Genomic DNA, 20,494 nt, shown 5'->3' with positions numbered 1-20,494 from the left:
GTCCTGCTAGTGAAGGCAGGGGGCTGGACTCAATGACCTTTCAAGGTCTCTTCCAGTTCTAGGAGATTGGTATAGCTCCAATTATTACCTTTATTACCTTACTCCACTGTACTGTCAAATCACTGCAAAATCAGACCAGGAGCCCACATAAACTGTGTGTGTGTGTGTGTGTGTGTGTGTGTGTGTGTGTGTGTGTGTGTGTGTGTGTGTGTGTGTGTATATATATATGCATGCACATACATACACACAAAGAGCTTGCATTTTTCAAAGTTTATTCTGAAAGAACAAAAATAAGTGTTTCAGATTATTATAGGCAGACAGTCTCCCTCTAAGCTCCAACCTCGCAAAACATTTGATGAGAAGGGGACTACTCACAGCAAATATAATTAAGCACATGCCTATGTCTTTGCAAGATCTGGGACTCAGCCTGGCTACTGGGAATCAGGCAGCAAAGAACAGTGAAGAGACTTAGGAACCAGGTACCGTAGTTTTGAAGGTCACCTTTCATTGCTCATTTTACTAATCAGCATCACTGCAGAATAAGAAATGTTATCTAACAGGAGAGAAACTAGATTTTCTTCTTCTAGTGTCTAAGGCATGCAGTCGGGTTGTTTAGGGCAAAGATTTTGGTAGAAGAACCTAGATGTGCAACTGACTAAAAACAGAACCTGAAACTGACCAGCTTAATTTCAGGGCCCATGGTGAGTGGAAAAAACAAACAAAAATCAAGGCATCCTCAGCAATGAGGAAATGCAAATTACATTTTTAATAATTTTTCCAATGTAGCTGACATGAAATGCTGAAAGTAATTATTTTAATGATCATAGTTATTAGTAACACGGGTAGGGATTTTTATTTTATTTAATTATTTATTTTTACTAGCTGATTTTTCCCCTTCTTAAAACAATGGGGAAAAATTGCCCCTTTTGTTTAGAGTGAGCAAAAGACTGTTTTAGGTAAGCTCTTTTCTACAAATAAAAGATTGTTAAAGTTGCATGCATATTTTAGATACCCCCTCAAAATAAACATTGAAGCCTATTATATCCAGCTAGACTGCTTTGGCATTTCCCAAAATACACAAGAGCAATGCACAATGTACTGCACTTCTATGTTGCAGGCATGGGTAGATGGTTTCATCTGTTGGAGACATGGATATACACAGCTCGCTAAAGTAGTGTCCAGCAACTGAGATCTCTGTGCAGCTCCCCCATAAAGCTGCCTGATCCTTTTCTAGTCTAATGTTTGCTGTCAGGAAAACCAACATGTAAAAAAGGAAAGAAAATCTGTGTCAAGTTTTTAAACAATTAAAGTATTGCCGGTGGTTTTCCCCTGTCTCCCCAGCTCTATTCACCAGACCAGAAGAAAGCTATTAAGGGGTGGCAAGACAGGTTAGTGACTGCAGATAGGAAAGATGGGAGGGCATGGAAAAGATGAATATGGGGAAAGATGGGAAGAAGTGACCCAAATTAAAGAGGGGCAGGAATATGGGAACCTCCCACTGAAGAGACTAAAATCCAGGATCTGTTAGTCCCTGCCTCAGAGCACATGGCCAGTCTCTCTGGCAAATGCATCTGAAGAGTTACACACGCATCTGGGATGTTGCCTGCAAGAGATCCCTGTGACAGACAACGCTGACCAAAGAACAGAACAGAGGAGCCCATTTGCTGGGTTCTGTAACCAAGGCCAGCAGTGGGCTTTTCCCCCCTTCTGAACTCTGATTTAGGCCTAGTCAACACTTAAAATTTAGGATGACATAGCTCTGGAGCTCAGGAGCATAAAAAACCCACATCCCCCAGTGGCAGAGCTCTGCCACTCTCACCCCCGGTGTAGATGCAGCTAGGTCAATGGAAGAATGCTTCCATCAGCCTTAGACAGGTCGACACTCAAAAGTTAAGTTGACCCAGCTACGTCGCTCAGGGGTGTGAAAACTCCACACCCCTGCACAACGTAGTTAAGCTGACCTAGCCCCCGGTGTAGACAGTGCTAGATGAACAGAAGAATTCTTCCTTCAACCTAGCTACCGCCTTGCGGGGAGGAGGAGTAACCCCTCCTGTTGCTGTAGCGAGGGTCTACACCCAAGCACTACAGCAGCGCAGCTGCTGCGGAGCCACCATAGGGTTTCAAGTGTAGACGACTCCCTAGCTACTGTCGCTCAGGGTGCTGACTTGTCTACACTTGAAACCCTGCAGCGGCTCCATTGCACTTGCCCTTCTGTTGCACTTCAGTGTAGACACTCGCTACAGCAACGGGAGGAGTTCTTCCATTGGTGGTGTTAATCCACCTCCCAGTGAAAAGCTAACACCGTGGAAAAACCCTACAGCGGCAAGGCATAGACATGGCCTTAGTTTATGGAGCAATCCTTTAACTGAAAATAAACTTTCTCAGCCCATCACTGCCGAGCAGCATGTGCCACGGGAGTCGTTCATTCATAAAATGGAGATTGGGGTTTCTCTCCCCTCTGAACAACTGTATCCCATAATGCATTGCTGAAGGACTAGCTTCCCACTTCCAGTGTACTGGTCACAATAATACTGTTCTGGCTAAAAAGGAGGGAGAAGGGAGCGGTTTATTAGCACAAGAGCAAGTGACTAATTCTTTGGTTAATTGGGGTTTCATTTACAAAAAGTTATTCTTCAATAAATAGCTTCCTAAGTCTCTCATCAACTCTCCGTCTCAGGAGATAACGTCTCCAATCTCCCTGTGCCTGTATGCTTCCCACTCTGTTATCGGCCAGAGAACTGAACGCTTTAAATGTATTCAGCATCTTCACACTACTGCTTTCTGTCATTTATACCTATACTGCCCGCTGTCTCGTGTTACTTAACTTTGCGAAGCAGTTGGGGCCAGAACGCCTGCGAGAGAGGCCATGCAGAACACAGCCTGATCGGGCTGCTTTTCCAATCGTTATTTTCATACAGGAAAGCCTCTGCTCAGAGCCAAAAGGAAGGAATTTACACAGAAACCCAGTGATCCGCCGAGTAGCCCTTCTATTGATTGCAGAGGGGAAGTGACCGAAGGCATGGCGCTGTGGCCGTGGCATTTTCAACAGCTAGAGGGTGAGCATGCCCACACCCTGCGCTCTTGGCTGGGGCTTTTAGGAACTACACTAATGAATCATCTAAAGTGCTGTAAATAACGTATTTTACTGTAGCTTACTGAACAGACTGCTATATTATTGTGCCTCCTAAAAGCTCCATTGTGCTAGGCACTGTATATTTTACAGATGAAGGCCCAGAAGTCACAATGGGCAGAGTGGAGTACTCAACTCACTGCAGTGCTTTGAGCACAGGACCACCCTTCTTCTGCAAAGGCGGGCAGGCGAGAAATGTAAATCTCACCCACAGTGGGCACAGTGCACCCTCTCTAGCACATAGACTGTGCTGCAGATGGCACCAGGCTTTCTAACACCCCCAGCTACTACACCACCAACGGAAGAAAAAAAATAATGATGTGAACTTCAGAAACATGTCTCAGCAGAGGAGCTCTAAATCCCTGACCAACATTCATGACTGCAGCTTCCCAGCAGCTCTGGGAGGCAGGGAGGTGGTATTCCCACTTTACAGATCAGGAGAAGTTAAGCAACATGACCAAGGCCATGCTGGAAGCCCATGGCAGAGGCAAAGAAAGAACCCAGATTTCCAAAATCCCAGCTTTAGCCACTAGTCCCTGACTCATCGGGTAGGAGAAGCAGATGATATGATCTGGTAGATCTTTCCTCTCATCCCTCATCATCTCAATGTAAACAAACCTGCAAAATTACAAAGGTATAAAGGAATACCACACGGTTTTCCCTACGAAGTGCTGTGTAAAATAATGACCCTTGAGAGGCGGAAAAAAACAACCTAGCTGTGAAATATAGTTCTCTCTATAGTTGTTGTGATGGACGATCACTCGTTACCAAGTATGATCATCTTCCATGGGAATTATGGGTCCTCGGGTGGCTAATAAAGCCAATCCTTGAACCACAAATTCTATTACAATGAAGGCAGATGTTTTCAGGCTCAGCAGGAGGCTGTTGACCATGACTGGAGACCAGTCTCTCCTTCCTCCTGTGCCTCTTGTCCTCTTCGGCTTGTTGGTGAACAAGTTCAAAATGCAGGGGACCATCATGTAGGACTTCACTCCATTTTAAGCGATCCTGGGCAAGTGTCTCCCAGGTATCAATGTCAATGTTACATTTTTTTAGGCTGTCCTTCAGCAAGTCCTTACAACGCTTCCGTTGTCCACCCACATTACGATACCCTTCTTTCAGCTGAGAGAACAGGACCTGTTTTGGGAGGTGATGGTCTGGCATCCGGACAATGTGACCAGTCCAGCGCAATTGCTGACGGATGATCATTGCCTCGATACTGGTGGTATTTTCCTCTTCCAGAACACTAATATTGGCACGCCTCTCTTCCCACTGGATCTTCAGAATCTTATGAAGGCAGCATTGATGGTGCCTCTCAAGGACTCTCTATATTTATATCTTACATTTTCTCTATTGCTCAATTTTTGTTACTATTCCCCTCAAAAAACAGATATTGTATCTGCAGACTACAAGCCCATTTACAGCCCTAATACTTATATAGCTTCTCCAACATGCTTTAGAAACATTCTCCCCATGATGCTGAAACATGCCCCATGAGGCAGCTAAATATTAGCCCAAATTTACTGATGGGGAAACTGAGGCAGAGAGCGGTTGCAACCTACATTATCTAAAGTGACTAGCAAGTCTAGATGCCCATCCTGAGATAGCTGGAAGGGGCCCCATTTGCAGTGGGCAGATGCTCAGCACTTTTTGAAAACCCTTTCGGTGTCTCAAGTGGGGCACCCCCCAAAAAAAAAATCACTAGTCACTTTAGAAAATTTGGGCCTAAAAGATTTTCCTCATGGCCACAGAGGGAGTCAGAGTCAGGAGCTGGGATTAAAGCATGGTAGCTGGAAACTCCCAAGTCCTTGTTCAGATCACAAGATGCAAAAACTATTCCTCTAACAAAAGTCTTCTCCAAAATGTTTCAGAAACATCAATAGAGGTTTGGATGAACAGGGCTCAGGGAGCAGGAGAAGGAGTTGAGAAAACAGCTCACACCTGGTGGGGAACGGAATATATCCAGGTGAGAGGGATCTTTGATCAAATGTTACGCACACGCACAATGTTCCTGGCGATATTTTGCCTGAATCAATTAACTAAGCATGAACCACTCAGTCTCCAAGGCATCTAGTCCACGGGTGATGGCAGGCAGTCTCCGGAATGAATGCTGCCAAGGCAACTCCACAAGTTTGGGAAGCTGCACCGGACTAATCCGGCAGGAATCACACCTCATCCCAACGCATCTTCCGATCCATCCACCCAATCCAAAGCACCCTGATGCCAGCTGACACGCACAGGAGAGATTTAAGACTGATCAAAGCCTATCCCCGAGCGAGACAGAGCCGGCCAGGGGACTCGCCTCACATCGGGCCGCCTCACACTGAGCTAAACACTAGTTAAACAAGGCCATCAGACTGCATCAATTCAGCTTCCTCTGGATAACGCAGGGGGGAGCACCTCCATCCCTGTAGCTACTGGCAAGTTTATTTGGCATCATGGCCACAAAAAAATCCCTATCACCCCACAGCTCTCCTGATGTCCCCCTCATTGCCGGCTGGAGTCAGTCGCAGGCCATCAGCTCCCACCTCCTTTCACACTGCCTCGCCAATTCTGATTACGCTAATTTCGTCTGCTCTGTTCTAACCGCTGCTCCGTTACAAGGGAGAAGCGGGGCCGGGGAACCTTTATACAGACCCCCAGCCTCCCCGTCCCTCCTCTCGGCGGTAGAGAAAGTACAATTAAAACTAAAGCTTTCGGACATTTCAGCAGCACGGGAGGGACCCACACCTGAGCGGAGAGCTGCATTTGTCATCCCCACTAGGTAGGTCCCCTCAATAGATACCATATATCTGTCTTCAGTCCCAGTCTGGGCTGCTGCTTTATACCCCAGCCTCATTCACACCCCACACCCTGTCGTGCCCCCAACTTTTCCCTTCCAAAGGTGCACGTGGTCTCCAAGTAAGTCAACACTCCCTCCACCCCCCTGAATACCGCTTTCCTTCTGGGCAGTTGTTATTTTCTTCATTCCTAGTTTTCTTCCTTTCCCTCTAAAGATGCTAGGTTTCTGGAACTAATTGAATCAAGAGTCCTGCACAGGCTTTTGCGGCCAGCATCTGGCAACCTTCAGGGGCCTACACCAAGCTGTGTTTGTTGGGGTAGAAAAGTCAAAAGCTCCACCACTCTTCCCCCCCCCCCCCCACTGGTTGTATATTCTTAAACCAACCTCGAGGCACATGCCAACCGTGGATCCAACGCAAGGTCGCCAGGAGAACAGTGCACAGCTCAAAAGGGCAGCTAAAGGCATTTGAACAGCAGCCGCTTTAAACAAAACACAAAAAAAAGCAGCACAATTCTAAATGCTGCTTTGCTTCGGAGGGGAGCCGCGGAGCGCTGGAACCAAGGTTGGGATTTGCAGAGGAGCCTGAAGGAGTTAGGACCCTGATTCCGCTGTGGGGAAGTCAACAGGAGTGGAAGCAGGATCAGGCCCTAAGTACACAACTGCCACTGAAATTCTAATGCGGGTGTTTAATGCTCCTTGGGCTCCTCTGCTGACTCCCAGCTTAAGGGAAGAACAGGAAACCAAAGGCAGAGTTTTAAAGTGAAGCATAAAGGTCAAAAAGCAGAGCCGAAAAAAAGCTGCCCCATGCTACCCTATAAAGGGCAGACAGGGCCTTGGTTTGACCATTCTCTCACAGATACGATGCACCCCAGGAAACATTCACTGACATACAACACATGCTTGGCCCTCCTTTTTTTCCTCCAGCTTTAAAGAACGAAATGAAAGGGGGGGAAGGGGGAGAAAAGAAAAGAAACCTCATAACGTAATTGCTATATTAAAAAGAAATGGCAGGCAAGAATAATAAGGGAGGTGTCAGAAGTGAAATACAGTAGCAGACATTAAAAAAAGACTACAGTTCTGTGATGGGGGTGTTAATTGAACACAGAGAAAGCCAGAGAGCTAGAGAGAACAAAGGGGTGCTAAGAAAAAAAATAAATAAAATATTCTACCTCCTCCAAAAGAGCTGATTTGAGTTAACTTTTGTGAAGATAATACATAGGGGAAGGGTGGCTAAGAAGTGCCTTATGTAACTACTATGTTCAAAATTTAAAAACAAAAACAAAAAAAACCCCAAAAACAAACCAACCAAAGCCACTAACAACAACAATTGCACAGCTAATCATTGCTGTCTATAAATATTCCACTTAATACATTTCATCTGTTGGGGGTGTATTAATTTTCCTTTTATACCTGAATTACTTTGACACGCAGAAGGGAAAAATAAAATTGAGAAATTAAAAAAAATAAATAAAAGTCAGGGTCTTGTTAAATAGAATATGTTTCACATTCCCACATCCACGGAAGAAGCAAAAAAGTGAATATCCCTTCTAATGTTTAAGGAGGAGCAATCGGATTAAATGATCATAGATCCTGCGTTCACCTTCTCTCTCTTCTCCATTCCCCATTAAATGAGATGGGAGTTGGAAAAGGCTCACAGCTGAAATAGACGCTGCTGCATTTTGACAGCAGATATTTTCCAGTTTGCTATCCAAGGACCGCACGTCTGCGTTTGCCTTGCCTGATTCCTCTACTTAGCAATTCTGCTCAGGCAGAGAATCATCTTTAAAAACACAAACAGGAACCCCCACCCCCTGCAAACTTTTCATAATTGCCAGAGCAAATTTTTTTTTATTTAAAATTTCTATTGACTGGGAAATCAATTGCATTTGAGACAATGATGGCTTCTATTTTATTCCAAAAAGCCAATTAGCCATTTGAAGCTAGTCCTACCAATTAGCCCCCAACGAAGCAACCAAAAAAAGAAGAGAAAACACTGCAAATTAGCAGAGACTAATCATGGGTACATTTAAGCAACAATTTTTCCTGCATTAACCTCAAATCAAATCTCTCCACTTACTACTTTTTAAAAGACATCACCCTGAAATAGACAAAAGAAACTAACGGATTCCAGCAAACAAGCTTAAAAAAAAAAAAGCATGCCTATAAATCCTTTAAAATAATTAAAGAGTCAGCTTGCAAAAGGGGACTCGAGCCAGTAAAGACGACCTCTTTTTCTAACAACTTCATGGACACTTTGGGTTCGCTCAGACTATGTTAACGCTATGAAATATTAGCCGGAATGTTGCGGGAGTTGGTGGTAAAGTCTCCACCAGGCTCTGGAGTCACTTAAATCAAGCTGTTTGAAAACGAATCCCCGTAACGCTTGAGACGGGATGAGTGGAACACACACACACGCTCGCACACTCGCCCCACGAGAACCACAAGCCACTCGAGTAGCCAGGATTTTATCCGACAATGGATTCCTCCCCGTTGACTCCACATCAGAAATTCAGATGTGGGGAGGAAATCTAACTTAGCGCAACTTTCACCTTTGCACACCTGCACCTTGGATTTCACTAGGCCTGCGTGTTCCTTTTGGATGAGACTCATCTTCGGAAGACCACAGCTACTCAGCTCTAGAATTTGGTCCAAGAAAATAATAATAAAGATACCACCTGCACCCTTCTTAGTTTCAAGTGTGATGGATTTTTCTTTTCTTCCCCCCCCCTCCCATTTATAAAGCAAATTATTCTCCATACACATATAGCTGAGTTGATAAAAATTCATTCCAAATGCCATCCTAATTTACCTCTTTCGGGGGGTTATTCTGTTTAACACAGCAGCCTCCCATCTAGCAATCCAGCCAGAATGATTAAAGGGAGACCGTACCAATCCACACCTGCTCTTTGTTTGCACTGTCACACTTTGACCTAATGTCTCTCTAGATTTTAATTAGGGGATCGGAATTAACACACCCACTCATTATGGACACTCAAATGCTCCCACCTCGCTCTGATTCCCTATAGCCCAACAGCTTCTCCAAATATTGGAGCGGATGGGAGTGTGGGTTGTTGTTTTTCCCCCGCTGTATTTCCAGTTGCTCTAATTCAAAAAGAATCATCCCCTACAACTTCACGACTGCTTTGATTTCAAACCAGGGCAGATATTGATTAGAAACTGGGCCAACCACCAACATTTTATAGACAACATTGTCAACAACACAAATAAGAGGAAGAGAGAGACCGGTCTTTTTCTTGGCTAACAGAAAATAAAAGGAGTGGAAGAAAAGGCACTTGCAGGATTTCCAAGGCATCTCTGATATTTATATATACAGGGTCCATTACATTATAGGAACCATATACAGGCTCCATTATATTATAGGAAATATATAATAAACAGCTTCTCAAGAAGGTCAAGCACTGGCAATGCAGCCCTAAGGACTTCAGAGAGTTGAATGCCACTGCTAGGTGCTTTGTCTAGGTTACAAGCTGCTCAAACAACATTTAACAAAGGGCCTCCTTAGTCATATTATATATATTACAAGAGTCAAGTAACCACATTTTCAATCAGCTGCTAACACGATGAGGCTTATAGATAGATAGATATATAAAAAAAATTTAAACAGACACAGATTCAGGTTTCCGAAAGCTGCTCTCCCCCACCATGTGTAACTATCAATGTATATCAACTGGGCGTGCAATCATATTTATTGTCACTTCCATTCATGTCATGCCCTTGCTTATATAGTTTAGATATGAATTATTGACTGTTACAGTCCTGCTGGTAAAAGGGGAGGGGGGGGAAAAAAAAGTCAAGTAGTTCGCAGCGTGCTAAAAAAGAAGCCGTTGGATCAGGCTGCCTAGATGCAGTTCATTTTTCTGGGAGGCGTAAGCAAGGATTTTACCCATTCGGAGAGAGGAAAAATAAAATTAAAAATTGCAAAATATAAAATAAATACATGGCGGCGGATGTTGCTAAATGTCCTTCTCTGAGCATCTGTTGTTTAAGATCACCCTTGATTGATGACTGCTATTTTTTAATTGTTGCTTTTAAAATTTAAATGCCCCCCTGGGATGTGTTATAAGTGTGTTAGTGCATGGTAGGAGGTCTGGAAAAGTGGGAACCAGCAGAATGAGTGTTGTGATGTCATTACCACCCTTACAGGAAAACACCCCCTGCCATAAAACAACAGTACCCTAAAGTAATCAACAATCTAATAGATAGGCTTCCACTAAAGGTATTTGACAACTTTCTCTGTGTGTTATCTGGCGTCAGTGACTGGCAGATACACAGAGATTTTAACTTTATTTAAAATAAAATAAAAAAAACTTTAGAAGTGTATTTTTATTCTTTTTATCCTTATTTAAGAGACAAAGTGAAAACACCTTCTTAGGGGGTTGTTTTGTTTTTTTTTTAAATCCATTTCCGAACAGTTTTCATAGCAGAGCAATATTTTAAAGATGTAACAAGAGAGACAACATATTAAAAGCAGCAAAGGTTGCATGCGTGAAAATTAATATTTTCTCCTCTTCAATAGATACCCTACTATGCAATGTTAATATTCCATTTTTCCCTTTGAAATAATATTAAAAAATAAGAACTTTTGAGGAGAGGGAAATACCCTTAAAGCGGAAAAACAAAAATGGCACAAACCCCATAAGATCATCAGAATCCCCATTCCTACCTGTTTTTTCTTTGATTTCACACAAGACGTTAAAAAGGGCCGGCTTCATTCTGTGGCAGTTTAAAGCATGTTTCCTGCAAGAAAGAAGCAAGGTTAGGGTGCCATGGCAGCTCAAGACAACTTTCAAAATTGAAATTGGCTGGTATGTGCAAAAGGAATGGGAAAAATACAAATAAATACCTATAAACACAGTATACATTTTGGCCAAAACTGCACAGGAAGCCACCATGCAATAACTTTTAGGACTTAAACTGATGATCTTTCATTCTTGAGGGGCTACCCGCTAATGCAGATAACATAAATTAGGCCAATTTAGGAATTACTTGAAAATGGCATTTGCTACTAAGTGGCATTCGCAATCTAGCAGCCCTAGCCAGGCAATTAACAGCCAAAGCCAGGAACATGTGGAAGACATGGAATACACAGCACTGAGATCTGTCTCCCTCCCTCTCACCCCGTCCTCACACTCCCCTCCTTTCTATTTAATACACCCATGTGTTCCAATTCATCCTGCAGATGCCCCTCAATATTTGAAAGGTGCACCAATTGGAACTGTCAATTTCTCGCATTTCAGGACCCAAGTTAAAGAGAATGGAAATGCACTGCCAGGGGCAAACACACACATCTGGGCACAGAAATTCATTTTTTCATGTTTACATTATGCTTCTTGTGTACACACTGCCTGCTTGCTGATGTTAAGATTCAATTATTGACAATTAAGACACTACACTCATTTAAAAAAACAAACAAACAAAAAAACCACACAACCTTCTGCTTGGTGGATTTTTTTTAAATTTTCTTTTCTTTTTGGGCAGCAGGGATTGGTTATTGTTTTTGAGGGAGGCAGGAGAGTTGCTTGTTTAATTGGCTGGTTGCCTTTAAAACCCATCAGGTGCCCACTTAAGCAAAGAAACAAATGTAATTTTTTTAGCCGTCTAATCACTTTGCAAAGAGCTTGGTTGTATAAAGGACTGTTCCGATCAGGCATCAATTATGGGAATGTTGTTTACCAACTGAAACGATATATAAAGGCGGTGGGAATATCTGGCAAACATTCACTATTATTTTCCTCACCACCACCCTGCCTTATGGTAAAAGATTGGTGTATGAAGTCTCTCAAAGGCATAGCCCAGAAAAGCCACACTGTCACCTTAGCAGAGAACTCAAATGATCACAGCCATTTGTATATAAACAACGCGTATGTGCTTCACACACACAGACACTATTAGCAATTTACATCTTTAAAGAAACTTCATAAAAAACTAATATGGGATGCATGCAGGACTGAAAACCAGGCAGCGCTGAAAAATACAATCAGTTTCACAGCCGAAGAGAAAGTCCTGTAAGGAAGTAGCTGTGGGTAGCCCAGCAAGGCAAAACATGGAGCATCATCCAGGTCTCAAAGTTCTGTTTGTTTTTAATTTGATTGAATGTAAATTACACATGCAGGAAAATACTGACACACACACACACACACACACAATTCCTGTAACTTTCAGGATAAAGATTTCCCCCCCTTCCCCAGCTCTGTCTGGGCATGAAATGGGAAATTTCTTCATCCTAAAAGCTAGCAAGCTCTGCTTCATCAGCCCAATAACAAAGTATCCTATGATACTGGGGTTTTAAGGCTAAGAAGACAGAGAGACCAAATATAATAGCATATCCTCACCCCTTTGGAAGTAGATCCAAGCTAGTTTATTGGGATCTACGTTTTTCCATGAACAATGTACTCTAGCAATCTGTTCCATTGTGGAACATATGTGCCAGCGAGAACTATACCACACCTAAAAGCTTTTCTTCAGATAATAAAATTCTAATGTATACCAGACAATTTTGGCAACTTTATATTAAAAAAATAACCGTGCCTTCATTTTTTTAAGTTTGGCTAGAGCGTCTCAAAGCTGTCTATTGAGCTTGCATGCGGTGAAGTCGAATATGTTCCAGTTAGCAGATTTTTACTGCTTTTTTTCTTTTTAATATCCCATCATAAAAAAATCTGTGCAGATCTGCCCCAACCATAAAATGTAGCCTTAGCAAAAAGCGCATTATTTTAAAAGGTGTCCAAAGATGATACACCACTTGGTGCATTTTCTATGGAATTCAAAGCAGGCTACTGTGTTTTTAAAATTGTCTGCTATAAAATGAAATACTACTACACAAATGCTGAAGAAGAATCAGCTGCCATCCCCAAATCCTATTCCAAAAATGTACATAATCCACACATGGTTCCAATAACACATAGTAGTGTCATAGGTGCTTAATGTGGAGGGTGAAGGGGGGGAAGAGAAAGAGTGTAGTTTTTGTACATATAGCTGGATTAGACAGGAAACCCACAGGAAACTGGCCCAAGTTTTTTTTGTTTTTGTTTTTTAAATCCCCTCACCCCAAACAAGAATTTGAGTACGACTTTTTCAATGAATAAAAGCAAATATCCACCCCCACCCTTCATGAAAAGGCCTGCTTTTTAAAATCCCACGGAAAAGCTTTTCTAAAAGGGCTGATAACTGGCGACAAAGAACGTGATTTGTTTTTACACACAAAACTACAAAAGAGCAAGGAATCTATTTTTTTAGAAATCCTAACCGTCCCAAGCCACGGGCAAGAAAGGCGGGATGAAAGGAAGGAAAATCAAATAATTTAGCAATAAAGTCTAGCTTGGGACTTTCTCCTCCTGGGATACCACCCAGCAAGATGATGTTCAAAACTTAGCCCTCCTGTCCTGTTCGACTCCAGGCGCCATGGAAGTGAGGAAGGCCGGCTTGAGATCAGAGAGCAGTTTCAAATAGATACAGACAGACAGATAGATATAATGTAACTATATCATATCACCAAATATATGTATATACTTGCGATCAACATTTCTCCTGCGGCTCTGGTTCCTTCCCTTCCCCGACCTAGCTGATATTCAAAGCAGAGAAAGCACAATGAAGAAACCCAGCACTATGCAAGAAGGAAGAGAAGATTTCCACCACCACCCCCCCTCCCAATCTCACCTGGCTTGTGCCTCATCCAAACTCTGATCTGTGATGGTCATGATCTGCTGTAAAATGTCTCCAATATCTTGTTTCCTGCCTCCCTCGCCCTCTGTCCCTCCTGCTCCATCCTGCATGTGTTGGGACAGGCCGGGATGTCCTGCCATCCCCACCCCAGCATGGGAATGCATCAACCTGGGTTGATCGTCCATCGCCCAAGCTAGCAGCAGCGGCAGCAGTCCCTTTTCTCCTTCCTTCCTTCTCCCTCCTGCTCCTTCGGCGCGCCTCCTAGGGAGCAACCAGGCTTTTTATCCTTCACGCTGGCTCCAAATCCTTCTTCTCGGGAGGAGGAAATTTAAAAAAAAAGGCAAAACGAGAAAAGGGGGAGGGGGATCCCGTTGCTTCTGGGAGGGAGGAAAAGGGACTCGGGGGCTGGGTGGGGGGGGAGGGGGAAGAGGACGACTCCAAAAAGCAAGAAAAATAAACCTCCTTGCCACTTGGGGTGGGGGGGGGTCAGAGCTGGATTCTGGCTGCTTTCTTAGTCCCGGGCTCCTTTTTCAATCGCAGAAATGAGCTATCAGCCTTTAAATCTGCCTCTTAATCCTCTTGCAAATAGGCATTGATCTGGGGAAGACAGGGGCGAAGGAAGGTTGCAAGGCAAACTTTCCCCCACCCCCCTCCAGCCACTGCCAGAGCGATCTCAAAGGGGGTGGGCTGCTTTGCTTTCTTTCTTTTTTCCTCTCCCCTTCTTCTTGCAAAAGCCAGAGCTCTGCCCCCACCCCAGCAGCAGCAAAGCAAGCAAAATATCCTCCCTTTCCTCTCTGTCTCTGCAAACTCCAGCAGCCCCCTCTGTCTCCTGCTTTTGTTTAGCTCAGGCTCAGGACTCCTGAAACTGACACAGAAAAAAGCCACAGGAGGAGAGAGCCAAGCTGCCCACCCCTCTGCCTTGATTGGCCATCTGGGAAGAGCCCGAGCTCCTCCCACCCCTTCCTCAGACACATACACTCACATCCCCACCCCACCCCCCCAGCTTCCTGTCAATCACCGGGTTCAGAGGTGGGCTGTGCCCTGCTTCCATCCGAAGTCTCCAGTCCTTAAAGGTGCAAGGGGGTCTTTGCAAAAGAAAGTGCACTTGGCCTGTTTCCCCCCCAACCCCCGCCCTGATGTGCTTGCTCTTCCTAGGGGAGGGGAAGGCTCCCAACCCGGCCACCCTGCAGCCCTGGGAAAAGAAACAAAAGGAGGTTTATTGCAAACATGCCAACCTACCACTGGTTTACTTGCTTGCACGGCCTTGCGAAAGCATTATTTGCATGCTGGGTATCAGGGAGGTGCCAGCTGTGATTTAGGAAAAGGGCCTGGTTTGCTCAGCAGGCTGGGCAGCCCTCCACCTTCAGAATGAGGAGTTAGGCCCCAAGAAACCCTGGGGCTGGGTGGAAAACACAGGATTTTTTTTACAAAACAAAATAAATAAACACCAGGTTATTTCATTCCCCTGAAGTTTCTGAGCATTTAGGTTACAGCTGGATCACGTTCTCAGCCTTTCCTCCACAATCATGAAGGCTAGAAGTTTTTTTTAAATGAACTCCTTGTCTAATCCACTGACTCCAGGAGTTGGGGCTTTAAGACATACACCAAATACTATAAGAGGTGGCAGTGCTGGCTCTGGGTGACAATTTTGCAATAGGAGAGTTCAGTTAAATGAGTGCTTGCCTTTCTTCCCAAGTGCCAGAGGGGTTCTGTGCAGCAAAGGACGTTTTGGAATGATTTACAGAGCACCATCAGCGCTGGCCCTTCCTTGTACAATTAGAGCTATATATAGTGCCCGCCCCCAAGGAGCTTACAAAGCAGAGCCCTGTTTGCTTCAAGAACTCAATCTCTTTAAACTGCCTTTGTGGGTTTAAGTGAAGTGAACCGGGGCACCACTACCTTGAAAATGATATTTTGTCTGGAAATATTATGGTGGCCTAAGTATAAGTAACTCCTGTTTCACAGCTAGTAAGTGTGATGTTTCCCTCAAAGAGACAGTGACCGATTCCCCCTCCCCCTGAGCAGTGGTAGGGGTCTGGCACCGAGGCACCTGAATGAAAAGCGGCCAACGTGTGCATCCACTGCCACGAGATCTGTGACTGCCCACAGATCAAACACACACTTGTCTGGAGCTACCCCACCTCCCGCATAATAGCAGGAGCTGGCAGCATGAGCAGACAGAGAAGTAGAGGGGCTCAGCAGTGCCTACCCATGGCCAGGCAGAGTCACTGCAAGGGGATACCAGCTGCCTGCCTCGGACTCAGCTGGGTGCCTGAGCATGCAGCAGATGTGAACATCACAAGGCACCTGATGTGGCAAGTGTGCCTAATGTGGGTACAACTGAAAGAGATTGTCAGGTCTCTGTGCCTGGCCTGCAGGGCGGCTGTGCTGCTGCCCGACCTTGGGGGGTGTATGTCCCCAGTTTGCCAGGAGAGCCATATTGCTGGCACGCATCACACAGGTCTTTGGCCTTGTTCTGCCCAGGTGTTCCTGTCCCTGGCTGGTCAGTTGTAATCCCTGTCTCATGCACTGCTCCACATGGAGCTCATGTGCAAGCTCTGCCCCAGGGCCCGTAGGGGGATATTCAGCAGTAACACAGCACCAGAGCAGCTGCTGGTTCTAAGTCTGGGGTCATGATGGTGCCATCTATTCCCAGGACCACTGCAAAGAGCTTGGGAGGAACAGGAGCTGGATGGCAGCCAGGGGTACACCTTTCTGCAGGGAGCCCCCATCAATCTCTGCATCCCTTTAGGACTGAGACTAGGGGTAGGCGACAAATGATCCTTGTTCTTCTCTCTCCAGAGCCCTGCACAGACCTGGGGAGTAGGGTTACCAACTTTCTAATTCCAGAAAACAGAACACGCTTGCCCTGCCCATTCCTGCCCACTGCCCCGCCCCTTCCCCAAGGCCCCACCCCTGCCTGAGCCCGCCCCCACTCACTCCATTCCCCCTCCCTCCATTGCTTGCTCTCCTCCACCCTCGCTCACGTGCTCATTTTCACTGCAAGGCCCAAACAGACATATTGATTGTTTTGACAGCTGTATTATGCTAAGTTCAGGTTTTATTTGTTGCAGGACACTAGAGCTGGCAGCAAAATAGTCAAAAAGGGTAATTTAAAGAAATGAAATTTCACAAAGGTTTTTATGATTCTTTCCCTCTCCTCTTCCCATTTTTCATAACCAGCTCCATGTTTTTTAATCACTAAAGTTATTGTAATTTTATGTGTAGAATCAGGACCACACATTATCACAGCTGCAGTGGGTACATTAAAAGCCCACTCCAAAAGCCCGAGTACAAATCCATAGAACACAACCACAGAACTGCACACCTGTCCAGATACCTATAGAAATAAATCTGTAGAACCCAACTCCCACACCTACATGCAGATACACACGTGTATTCATGTGTACGCATCTAGCATGCACTAACACACATACTTCCACATTATTTATTATTATAATTGTTGTTTAGTGCCTAGAAACCCCGACTAAGAGCAGGGCTCCAGGGTGGTAGGTGCTGGACATACACATAAAAAGAGAGTCTGCAATGAAGAGTTTAAAATGTAACTAGACAAAGGTGGGAGAAATGTCTGATCCATTGGCTCTTCTGCAATTACTAGTCAACATTCACCTTTTAAGAAATAATACATTTCTTTTAGAGTTCCCTTCTCTTTTAAAAACTTGTTATGAAAGGAATACACACATATTTTGTGTCATCAATTTTTTGTGTGCAAACCAGCAAAAGGAATAAAAGTCAAAGAGAGAGGCTGCAAATTTTATTCACACAGATATACACACATGCTGCAATACACGCACCTCCCTACACAAAGACACACAGTCTCTTACACATATACAGTGCATGCATGCACACACTTGCCTACACAGAGACACTTTTTCATACACTTTTCCAGGGGCTGCCTAAATCACTCAGCTGGGAAGGGAGGAGAGTGGGCTGGAGGGGTAAAGATGAGGGGGGTGGATGGAGGAGAGAGCATGGGGAAGGAAAAAGGCCAAGGACAAGAGTAGGGTGGGGATGAGAGGGGGAAGTGAAGGAGCGAGGAGAGGGTGGGGGGGTATTTGGGGTGGATGGGGATGCAGGGGAAGGCAGAAGGCTACAGGTGCATGAGGATGTGGGGGCACAGGTGTGTATAGGGACATAATGGGAGTGCAGCAGTGTATGGAGGTGAATGGGGTGCAGGGCTGTGGGGGGTGAGGGACATGGGGGTGGTGGCTCTGGGAGGTGGAGAGGATGGGTGGGAGAGCATTGTAAGGGGATAGGGCTGAGATAGGTAGGTGTGGGGGGCAGGATGGGATGGGATGCAGTGACGAGGGATGGGAGTGCGGGAGGAGTTGAGATGGGGAAGGATGCAATGACGGGGGGATGAAGATGCGGGAGGGTTGGGACGGGGATGGATGCAGTGAGGGGGATAGGGATGCGGGGGGAGTTGGGATGGGGAAGGATGCAATGATGGGGGGTGGGGCGCGGGGGGGTTGGGACAGGGAGGGATGCAGTGAGGGGGTGGGGTGCGGGGGGGTTGAGATGGAAAGGGTGTCCAAAACCGGACAGCTGGTCACCCTACTGGGGAAGAATGCAGTCATTGAGGGCAGGGGGAGAAAGTCCAGGCCTCAGTAGCTTGGCATTGCTTGTTTCTGCTGTGCCCACCCACCCTTGCTAAAAAGGCAATTGAAGGGAATGTTATGGGGATTAACTAACAACTGGATTCTATTAAATTAGCCCCTTGCGAGATGACTTATCCTTTGGCCCAACAAAACAACTCCTAAAATGCATGAGTCTCACCTCCTTTGGAATGTACCAGGTTGCAACAAGTATTGTCAAAACAGTGTCCCTGGGCAGGATACCCTGGATTCCCTTAAAGAAATCTTTACCATTACACAAGCAGAACACAGTGATATAAAGAATAAAGATTTCCACCGCACACAGTATAAGCATGAACGCTGAGTGATGTTGCTTCCCCTCCACACCCTGCTTATTAACGAGTGGTTTCGTTTCAATGGCAAATTGGATGGATCGATTCCAAATCTCTCATCTCTGTTCTCTGCAAGCCTCCCTGTCTTTGGTTTATCATAGATTACTGGAGGAAATGTTTGTGGAAGGCTCTTGTTAAAATCTTGGCACCATATCAGTGTAATTCCCAGTGTTGATTAAATGTAAACCATGGGTAAGCCCTCGTCCGGCTGGAAATACCAAAGTTAAAGTTGAAAGAGCAGAGAAAAAAAATTTTTTTGATCCAAAATCTACATGCCCCAAAACTGAAATGTTTCTGTTCTGAAATGCTGGTGTAGTGCCTCATGGGAGTTGTAGTTTGGATGCCTCATGTGCCCATTCTCTTCTATAGAGTGGGCTCCTTGGCTGGACTTCATCTCCCATACTTAGGGCTGCAATTATATCACAGTGGGGAAAGAGTCACGGATCAACTTCACATCTCCCGAATCCTGTCCTTCTAGACCACACTGCCTCTAATATGGCAAGCTTTGTCTTCCATAAAGTATTGCTTATTTAAGTAAATTGATATCTCCCTGTTACAAATATTGGCTCAGCATTTTTCTCTCATGTGTCTTAACCCCAAACTAGCCTAACATGGGTCAAATATTAATTAGTTCTAGGGATGTCAAGCAATTAAAAAAATTAATTGTGATTAATTGCGTGATTAATTGTGCTGTTAAACAATAATAGAATACTATTGATATAAATATTTTGGAAGTTTTCCACATTTTCAAATATGTTGATTTAAATTACAACACAGAGTACAAAGTGTACAGTGCTCACTTATATTTATTTTTTATTATAAATATTTTCACTGTAAAAATACAACAATGTGAGACAAGTTCGCTCAGTCCTACTTCTTTTTCAGCCAATCGCTCAGACGAACAAGTGTGTTTACATTTGCAAGAGATAATGCTGCCCACCTCTTGTTTACAATGTCACCTGAAAGTGAGCAGGGGCGGCTCCAGGCCCCAGCATGCCAAGCGCGTGCTTAGGGCGGCATGCCATGGGGGGCGCTCTGCCGGTCGCCGGGAGGGTGGCAGGCAGGGTGCCTTCAGCGGCACGCCTGCGGGAGGTCCACCGGAGCCGCGGGACCGGCGAGCGGCAGAGCGGCCCCCGCGGCATGACGCCGTGCTTGGGGCGGTGAAATGTCTAGAGCCGCTCCTGAAAGTGAGAACAGGCGTTTGCATGTAGCCAGCATTGCAAGACATTTACGTGCCAGATGCGCTAAAGATTCATATGTCCCTTCATGCTTCAACCACCATTCCAGGAGACATGCGTTATGCTGATGATGGCTCCTGCTCGATAACGATTCGAAGCAATGCAGACCAACACATGTTCATTTTCATCATCTGAGTCAGATGTCACTAGCAGAACGCTGGTTTTCTTTTTTGGTGGTTCTGGTTCTGTAGATTCCTCATCGGAGTGTTGCTCTTTCAGGCTTCTGAAAACATGCTCCCCACCTCATCCCTCTCAGATTTTGGAAAGCACTTGAGATTCTTAAACCTTGGGTTGAGTGCTGTAGCTATCTTTAGAAATCTCACATTGGTACCTTCTTTGCGTTTTGTCAAATCTGCAGTGAAAGTGTTCTTAAAATGAACAATATGCTGGGTCATCATCCGAGACTGCTATAGCATGAAATATATGGCAGAATGCGGGTAAAACATAGAACAGGAGACATACAATTCTCCCCCAAGGAGTTCAGTCACAAATTTAATTAATGCATTATTTTTTTTAAATGAGCATCATCAGCATGGAAGAATGTCTTCCGGAATGGTGGCCAAAGCATAAAAGGGCATACGAATGTTTAGCATATCTGGCATGTAAATACCTTGCAATGCTGGCTACAAAAGTGCTATAAGAATGGCTGTTCTCACTTTCAGGTGACATTGTAA

The 20,494-nt window shown here is 44.9% G+C and overlaps 1 protein-coding gene across 4 annotated transcripts in view; it reads right to left on the bottom strand.

The window, feature by feature from the left end:
- PBX1 (PBX homeobox 1) overlaps window positions 1-14,523 on the bottom strand; it is a 239,105-nt gene extending 224,582 nt beyond the window's left edge. For all 4 annotated transcript variants that reach the window (XM_045026001.1, XM_045026011.1, XM_045026004.1 and 1 more), the window contains exons 1-2: window positions 13,590-14,523; window positions 10,597-10,670 (exon numbers count right to left, since the gene is read on the bottom strand). In XM_045026001.1, the coding sequence (XP_044881936.1) occupies window positions 10,597-10,670; window positions 13,590-13,780 (265 nt within the window). In that variant the 5' untranslated portion in view covers window positions 13,781-14,523. The remainder of the gene's footprint in view (window positions 1-10,596; window positions 10,671-13,589) is intronic.
- Window positions 14,524-20,494: the final 5,971 nt, after the last annotated feature.

This window comes from Mauremys mutica, chromosome 8 (assembly GCF_020497125.1).
Source record: "Mauremys mutica isolate MM-2020 ecotype Southern chromosome 8, ASM2049712v1, whole genome shotgun sequence".
NCBI classification, from domain to species: Eukaryota; Metazoa; Chordata; order Testudines; family Geoemydidae; genus Mauremys; species Mauremys mutica.
The sequence above is the reverse complement of the archived record's forward strand: the minus strand, read 5'-3'. Positions and strand labels throughout refer to the sequence as shown.